Below are 9,396 nucleotides of genomic sequence, written 5' to 3' on the forward strand. Positions count from 1 at the left end.
AAGTTCTTATGTTTTCCATTTTAAACTTTAAAAATGTAAATTTTACTCGAAAATCTATTTTGCCTTTTGTTAAAGTAGATTGTTTAAGCCTAACTGTTCACATCGATAATATATCGTGTGCAATATAATATATGACTCTATAATAATCTTGACTATTTTTCAAAATAGCTTTAATTTCAAGGAAACAACGGTTTAATATCGTACAATCGGAACCATGTTTCCGCCAAATTAATACATTTTCCCTTAATCCCGCTCTTATTTATAATATATGTTTAGTATGTCATGTGTAGCTTTTAAACAGTCAAGATAGGAAATATTGACATTTTCTTGTAATGTTAGTTTAATTAGTCAGAAATCGTGAGATGCGGTCTGGCGTGATGTACGTTTCAGAAAAACATTTCCTTTATCGTGCCACACGTTAGTTTTGATTAAATTTGGTAATTTAATTTAGTTCAATCAATTGGCTATAAAGTTTCAGGATTCATGTGCCAAGTCCTGAAGAAGACAAAAAAGAAAACAAATTTTGAATGCCACGGGCAGCAAATTTTATTTGTTAGTAGAAATTTAAATAATATCAAATAACATTCTCATAAAATAATATGAATAAAATGGTTACTTAAAAGATTTGTTATTTGTTCTTTTCTGCATTCATTATAAATACATGTTTCTGCAGTTTGATTGATTTAAATTAACGTAATTCTGCCGATATATACATGTAAATACATTCACAGATATAAAGAATCTTACAACCTCGATATTGGGTGGTCCGAAGTCGGCCTCCAGCTTCAGGGTCTATCAACTTTTTATGCTTATGTATATCTATTTGCATTTTTATTTGCTCTACTTTCTATATTTAGTATTTATTTTTATAGTACTTCCTATGTTTATTTATTTATAAAAAAGATTTTATTTTAATTTCAGAGTTTAATTATTAATACTATTTAATGGCAATTTTTTCTATTGTAGCTAAGCATTACAGCAAAAGAATAAAAATAAATATCGTGTTTTTGTTAATAAATCCAAAGAATAGAACAACGCTGGTCGAGTAGTCTTATGTAGAATTTGGTAAATGAACTGTGAGACGTGATAACCGAATTATTTCTATAACGTAGGACTTCGTGTAACATTTATTCGAAAAAAGCTAGAACTAAAAACCAGACATGGACATTCTTTTTATTGAATTGAAAGTCTTGAACCCAAAATAAATACATTACATTTTTTTTCAACAACTAAATATATCTTGCCTTCTCGAAATCTCCATTTGGAATACTATAATGATAGTACATTTATGAAGAGAAATTATTAAATCTGAATATTAGTTTAACCTTGCGTATGTAGTGCAAATTGAAATTAATCAACATTTTGATCAGCATGCGATAGATACAATTTGTAGAATTGTATTGTCGATTTTATTGGTTTGGTACAAACGAGTGTGAGATATTATTAAGCAAATTCTCACGGAAAGTTGTTTTAATAATTAATCTTAATCACGTATGTATTTTTTCACTTTATTAAAACAATTGGAAATATAGATAAATATATTGATTCTAATATGGTATATTATTGCTATGTGCTTTTGTTTATTCATGACCGGCGAAAGAAAATTTCACGGAAAATTTACGAGTTAAAATATTTAAAATTTGCCTTTTAACAATTACATAAAATTATTGAAAATCGATACTGCTTCAAGACATGGAATTGCATTATTTTACATAATTTCAAGATTCGCGGAGTGACAAGACCGGAATAAAAGTTCAAATCGCGGAAGCTGGATCACACAACGTTGTATAAAAGGCTGAGATGACAGAGTTGTTCATCAGTTCGGTTCGTTTCTCCAACATGAACACATTTGTAAGTTCATCCCATTTCCCATATACAATATATTTGTGATAATTGTTAATGATAGATTATTGAGCAATTTTTAATAAAAGATACAGTTATATTAGTTACATGTGTGGTTAAATTTACAAGAGTATAATTAGTAAAAATATAACTCAAACTTAAAAAATAACTATCGTTCCTCCAACATGAACACATTTGTAAGTTCATCCATTTCATAACATGTTGATAGAACAGTGGGACGATCTTTGTTTATTGTGCTTCATGGTTCAGTTTTACCACGAACCTACGATGTTCAAGCAAGTTTGATGTGTACATAAATTTAACTTTAATTCACAATAAGACCAATGTTAAATATTATCACTTGCGTTTCGTTAAAATTTCTTAATAATGGAAAACTGTTTTAGACAATTTGCCTCGTCTTCGGATTGGCCGTTGGTGTATTCGGTGGTGAAACCAAGAAACACGAGAAACGAGGAGTCTATGGCGAAGGACTCTATGGAGGAGGTCTAGGAGGATTTGGCTCAACATTGGGAGGATTTGGCTCAGGGGTGTATGGATCTGGCCTTTCCCATGGAGTCTCATACGGTTCTGGATTTGGCTACGGATCAGGGCTCGGAGTTGGATCTGGACTCGGTCTCGGATACGGAGTCGGTTCAGGTCTTGGATCAGGAGTTGTTCTCGGCTCTGGAGTTGGCTCTGGACTAGGTCTGGCGACTGGAGTCGTCGGAGCAAACGAAGTCGTGTCAAGGCACGTCACAGTCACTCACCGTGTTGCTGTTCCTGTCCCTCAGCCCGTACCAGTCCCTGTTGAAAGAACTGTAGCTGTTCCTGTCCCCCATCCCGTCAGTGTTCCGGTCGACAGGCCCTACCCAGTACAAGTACCACAGCCCGTCCCAGTTCCGGTCGAAAGACCTTACCCTGTCCCAGTTGAACGTCGTGTCCCTGTACCAGTTCACCACACTGTTAATGTACCTGTACCTCATCCAGTCGCTGTGCCTGTTCCAAGGCCTGTCGCTGTTCCTGTCGTCAGGAACGTACCAGTTCCCGTTCCCCACCCAGTAGCCGTCCACCAACCCGTACCTGTCCACGTCTCTGTTCCGGTCCACACTGGAGTCGTTGCTGCTGCCCCAGTAGTCGGTGTCTCTTCTGGACTCGGTTTCGGTTCTGGTTATTCTGGACTCGGATACGCTTCAGGAGTTACTGGACTCGGGTACGGTTCTGGAGTTTCTGGACTCGGATACGCTTCAGGAGTTTCTGGACTCGGATACTCTTCAGGAGTTTCTGGACTCGGGTACGGTTCTGGACTCGGATTTGGTTCTGGTGTTACTGGAGTTTCTGGGCTGGGATACAGTTCTGGAGTTTCTGGACTCGGATACGGTTCCGGCTTCTTGTCTGGCCACGGTCTTGGCTCAACATTAGCTGGTGGAGTTCACCACAAAGTATTGTAAGCGCCAGTAAACACCGATCTTTTCATCTATTCTTTCACATTCGTTATTTCTTCATTGTACATACTTCATTTTAATAAATTTTTATTGTATATGTGTATTGTAACCTGTATAACTATTCTATCTAACCACCAAAGTATTCAATAATTGTTTATATATGACAGTGATGGTTATTATACACAAGACTAAATCAGTATCTCTGGTCACGTAAGCAAGTTTAATACGGTTGCCTAAAACTCAAAAGAAAACAAACTCCATCAGAAAAATAAGAAAGACTGATATATTTTGGTAATACATGCGTCTAGATCACTAATTTAACATCTGCATTGAAAGCCATATTCAATTTTCCGCCTATATCAGTGAAAAGGGACCTTGGGTGCTTAAAGATGGCACAAAAAGTACTCATGCTGGTACTAAGGTTACGGAAAATTCAAAATTTTGTAGACGTACAAAAATGATCAAAATGTAGTTAGATATATAACAACAAAAACTTGGATAAACAATACCAAATGCTAATCAATAAGAGAGAAATCGAAACATAACCCAATTCAAGGCGAAAAAAGAAAGTTTTACAGACAAATAATAAATGTAAGATATGATTACGCTGTCATTTAACCAAAATTATTCTAGCAAAAAAATGTAGTTTTTAAATATATTACGAACAGTTGGTTGTGAAAATGAATACTACTGAATACATATTTATATGAGCACTAAATAATCCATAAATTATCCATTGAAATCAGACGTTTTGAGACAAAACTGCAAACTTGCAACAATAAGAAAATAGAGGGGGCATCGGTGGCCACAACGGTTTAGGCGTTGACACGGCGCTCATCACTTTAAGGTAAAGGTCCCGGGTTCGAATCCAGCGGCCCTGCATTCGAACCCGACATACTTACAAATGGGCTTCTTTTTAAAAACACCGGCACCCCGAGGGTTTATATCCCTCTTTAAAAAAAAATCTACAAATGAGAGAGACACAAAATTAAGGGATTTTTGCAACAGTCCAAGTTATCCTGCTTGTGATTTGAGTTCATAATTGCCAAAGTCACAGGATCAATGAAAAAAACAGGTTTAAAAAATTGAGAAGATTTAAAAAATCTTAAACATTTAAAATTTTTATAGGTTCAAAATGAAAACAGTATAGATCTATAAATTGTCTTATGATGTCAAAAGCTTGAAAAACATTTTCATATAATGAGAGATGTTAATTATAGTCAATAATTAATGCTGGTTATGACTTTAACGTAATTCAGTTGACATAAATAAATTTTTTTTTGATAAGTACTCCTTGTGCGCGAGCAATCTTTTACTGCCTACTTAGCTCTCTTACGCCTACCTCTTTTTTCTTACTATACTTAACTGTTATTAAGTTGAACAGGATCGGAAAGATATCAAATAATTGAACTAAAGTTTTGCCAAGCCTTCATCGTAAATTATGCCATCACCAGTTTCTAAGTGTTATAAATTTACCTTTAACAAAATAATTTAAAAATTCACATTAATGTTAATGTTAATGTAGTAGTTATTCTACTATTATTTATACAACGTTAATAATCTCTGCAGGTAACTGAAGGTTAATTTTTACAACTTACAATGAGTCATTGTTAATTATGTTAATAGTGTTACCTGAGAGACAACCAAAAATAAAGTCTAATTATTAACTTTTTTCTGTGCATAGCTATTTTGCGGATAAATTTTACTCAATATCAAATCACTGATATAGTTTTCTGGCTCCAGACCGAGTTCTATATCAATACTTGTCTATAGGTATCCTTCATTTTTATACAATTTAAAAAAATCGAAGAACATCAACCTGGAACTAAGTGAATCTATCTTTAGATTATATTTTTTTGGGTTTAGATGAATGTACAATTACAATATTCTTTAAGGAACCTTCTATTGTACCCTCTCTCTATTTAATATCGTAGGATTACCTAATTTAAAGAAATGATTAGTTCTTATGCTATGCATTGATAATCCTAGTCTACTTTTATTAGTGCAGTCAGCACGGTGCTGATCCATTCGCATACCTAAGGACTGTTTTGTTTGACCAATATAGATAACTAGAATTTCCCGGCGATTTAGCCTACTCGGACACGCGGTACTCTGTTTTAATGTACCTTTCTAATGCGATGCAGAGTGCTAGTATGGCTTTCTAATATAATGTTTCGATTCTCAAATACTTTCTTCTTCAGTTCACTTCGGTCTATACATGGTAAAAATCGTCCATCTGATCCCGTTAGGGATAGAATTTCGAGAAATCCTTTCTCATCGGTTATCTATGTCATTATAGGAATGCACTCCCAAAATTTCAGCCGCTTAGATCCAGCGGTTTGGTCTGTGCGTTCTCTGTCAGTNTTTTTTTAATCTAAAATATTCTAGCATTGCATAAATTCATTTTTTCACATCCTTCATGTATTTGTAAAATTTAAACAATGTTTATAAATCCCAGGCGGCCCTGAAGATGATCTCAAAAAGATCGAAGCGGTAGCACATAAAGAAAATGTTTTTCTAAAACCTACGTCACACCCGACCGCATCTCACGATATCCGAATAATTGTGTATAGTTAGGAATGGAATCTCAAGAAATCCTATTTTCACGGCTTTCCTTGTCGTTATAAGAATGCACTGTCAAAATTTCAGCCGTCTAGAACCAGCGGTTTGGTCAATACGTTGTCAGTCAGTAGTCACGAACTGTTTTATATATAGATACGTTCGATAAAACCCTTTGTTTGTTAATCAATTTGGCCGGGACTTGATTACCCCTTAAAATGGAAAAATCGTATTCTTATTAGCTTTATGGAATATCGGATTATTATCATAATTTACTTTCATTATATGGGAATGTGCAGAATTATAGTCAAAGAATATAACCGTATTTGAAGGTTTTGCGTGCCAAATTTGTGTGATGATGTGGTATATTAATACATTGAAACTTGGCGAAACCTTAGTATGGTTATTTGACCTTATTCCGACCCTCTTCAACTTAATTATTAAATGTAGGTCGATCAAACCATACTTTATTTTAAGTTTGCTGCCCTTAGTATGTCAGTGCCTACTTTAATTTTGTTCATTCCAAGAGTTAACTATTTCGTGTAGAGTAGCCAAATTGTACGTTTGAGGCGAAATCGGGACAGAAGTTCCATTGTCTATTAAACTGAGTACGAGGCAGACAAGAGTCCTTAACATTATTCTTGGGCGCACTGCTTTATTTCCTGTCAATATAACAAGATCCTAGTTTAAACCGCTATGTTGAAGGGATTAAAGTCGTGCTAATCCGGCCCGGAGGACCGAGTTTAACAAATCTCGGTCTAATTGAGGTGCTGTGAAAGATCCAAGAGAATCTCATCAATTTTACGCGAAAAAGTATAGCAAAAACGGCAAACACATTGCAAAACCTTTTTAAGCGTAGAGAACATGGGAATTATTCTATTAGGAAATTTCTATTGAAAAAGGATCTCCACAAAACCAATCAGGGTATCTTTGATTTCCTCTCACTCTTGTTGAAGTATTAACGTGTAAGCCAGAATCCTTAAGGAACTGTGATCGGAAAAAGGCGAAAGACCCTGCGTCTTGAGGTGTGCTTCAAAAGTACGGAGTAAAGCCTCACAAAACCGGATTGTGCTTCAGAAAAATGCTTCCATTCCCTGCTTCGTTGTTTCCAAAGTCTGCACCATTATTTACAACTGAACTGATGAGGATTATTTAACCAAGAAAGAACTAATAATGGAATCAAAAAATAATGCGGAGACTTAAATGCGAAGTTTAATTCGGGAATATGCTTTACGAGAAAAGGAGAAGTGCAGTACGAAGTTCGTTATATAATAGGGCTTCTCAAAAATTTTAGCCTGCGGACCTCTCTTATTTAAAATTAAATACTTTAGTTAATTAAAGTTTATAAATTAGCCAGTCCGGTCCTCATTAGGTGATGGCGGAGGCTATCACTCCTAAAGCAAAACATTAAATTTACATACTTAATTTTAAATACAAATTCCGGAACACAAAAATCAAATAGGTCAGAACGAATCAATTCATAAATCAATTTGAAAAGTAATAATTTGAACATTAATGATTAATGCATTAATGGGACGAATGAGTTGTTTTAACCTGCACAATATGCATATGTTGGTATTAATATTTGATAGCTGAAAACGTATGTCAGCAGAAAATCCGGATTCACATCGGTAAGTTGTGGCAAATGGAAGAAGAACATGTTTTGCTATTTCATCGGATTCGGAAGTAAATTTCAAGGTAGAGTCTGAAGTAATGTCTCTCCAACCTTTGTATTCACTTCAAGATAGACTGGTTGGCTTAGGAGAAACTGAAAATTCTGTTTCACCATCTAAGGCCTGGAGCATGGTATCTCGAGCTGTTGGGAAGTAGTGCTCAAAAGACCTCTCCAAACTTCGAAGGTTTTCACTTATTTCATCAATCAACGTGCCGTTCCCAAGCTCTAGTTTGCTTTCTTTTAAAAGATCATTTAACACGGGAAAACACTCCACCTTTTCCATCTCCACAGATTAAACCTAATAATGAATTTTAGTTTTCAAAGCGCGAACTTTGCAATTAGTATCGAAAATGTGATACTCTTCGCTTGCAAAGAAGAACTCATCTCATTCATATTCATGAAAATATCTGATAAATACAACAGTATACATTGCGGTACATCATTGAAAACATTGCCCAATTTGGCGTTTTGACTTCAGAACGTAATTCCTGTGATCTTCTGTATGGAGAAGCCGGAAATGATGAAGGCTTGTGAAAAGTCTTCACTTCAATGGCAGCGATTTGATATAAGTAATAATTTGAACTAATCATCCAAACTTACTTAAAAGAGGGTCGCATTGGTTTCATAGAAAAACATGTCGATGGTGAACACAATGACTGCTGCTGCATAAAAAACTTCGTTTTCAATACTAATTGTTATTAGTTTTTAATTTTATTTATTCGTGCTGCGTTTATTTTTACAATTTTTTTCTCGCGAAGTTCGCTGCGGGTAATTATTGGGATTGTTTTCATGAAGAGCTACTCTGCTTTTGGACCTCAAAAATAATATTCGCATGCTTTATTGCCCAGAAATTGAAGTAATGTGACAGCAGGATTCAAAGAAGAAACTTAAAATCCTGATAAATGACAAGTTTTAGGAAGAAAACTGATCATAAGATACACAACAACCTAAAGATGAGAACATATCAAATGAGGAATTAAGCCTCTTACTGAATCAATTAGAATTTAGAACGTGAAAATCTTATGTCTTCATAACCCAAATAAAATATGTGACTAAAAAGCCAGCATGATAGTTGTCCAGGTTTTGAAAACTCAAGCAAACCCGAGATCACACTTGTTTTATGCAGTTCAGAAATTAAAGAGTGAATGATTTAATAAGGGTTAATATTTATTTAATAATTTTTCACCAAAATGGTTCAAAAAGTAGTCAAAGGATAGGAATCATGTGTGGTAATTAGTGACCGTTTGTCGTTGATTATTCAGAAAACGTGAGATGCGGTCTGGTGTGATGTAGGTTTCAGAAAAACATTTTCTTTATTGTGCCAACGTTTCGATCTTTATTGAAATCATCTTCAGGGCCTGGGATTTACAAACATTGTTTAAATTTAACAAAAACATGTAGGATGTGGAAAAAAGTGAATTTATACAATGCAAAAAAAATTTTTATATTCAATCAAAGTATTTTTATTGAAATTAAAACTCAAAGTGTTTGTTTTCTGCGAAGAATAAGGTGTTGAGTGAGTAGAAATACTTTGATTGAATATAAAAAAAAAATATATTTTTTGCATTGTATAAATTCACTTTTTTCCTACATCCAACATGTTTTTGTTAAATTTAAACATTGTTTGCAAATCCCAGGCCCTGAAGATGATCTCAATAAAGATCGAAACGTTGGCACGATAAAGAAATGTTTTTCTGAAACCTACATCACACCAGTCCGCATCTCACGATAGGAATCATTTTCAACTTAACTGTCAGCAATTCTAAGTCTATCATAGAATAAAATATATTGCGTGAATACGAAAATATTGGAAAACGGAGGCAATGACTTAGCACATCTGCCAATATATTGATAGAATTAAGATTTAGATAGTATTTC

General features: G+C 34.5%; 1 protein-coding gene across 2 annotated transcripts; it reads left to right on the plus strand.

Annotated features, from left to right (window-relative positions):
* The first annotated feature begins 1,795 nt into the window (after window positions 1–1,795).
* Window positions 1,796–3,393, plus strand: LOC106670197 (tetra-peptide repeat homeobox protein 1-like). Of its 2 annotated transcripts, none has more exons than XM_014400304.1 (2): window positions 1,796–1,851; window positions 2,247–3,393. In XM_014400304.1, the coding sequence occupies exons 1-2, from the start codon at window positions 1,801–1,803 to the stop codon at window positions 3,288–3,290; spliced, it is 1,095 nt and encodes a 364-aa protein (XP_014255790.1). In that variant the 5' UTR covers window positions 1,796–1,800; the 3' UTR covers window positions 3,291–3,393. The 2 variants fall into 2 exon arrangements, with proteins under 2 accessions (XP_014255790.1, XP_024084251.1); XM_024228483.1 differs by lacking the exon at window positions 1,796–1,851 and adding an exon at window positions 2,027–2,039.
* Window positions 3,394–9,396: the final 6,003 nt, after the last annotated feature.

Source organism: Cimex lectularius, unplaced genomic scaffold, assembly GCF_000648675.2.
Source record: "Cimex lectularius strain Harlan isolate CLEC.00 unplaced genomic scaffold, Clec_2.1 scaffold257, whole genome shotgun sequence".
NCBI classification, from domain to species: Eukaryota; Metazoa; Arthropoda; class Insecta; order Hemiptera; family Cimicidae; genus Cimex; species Cimex lectularius.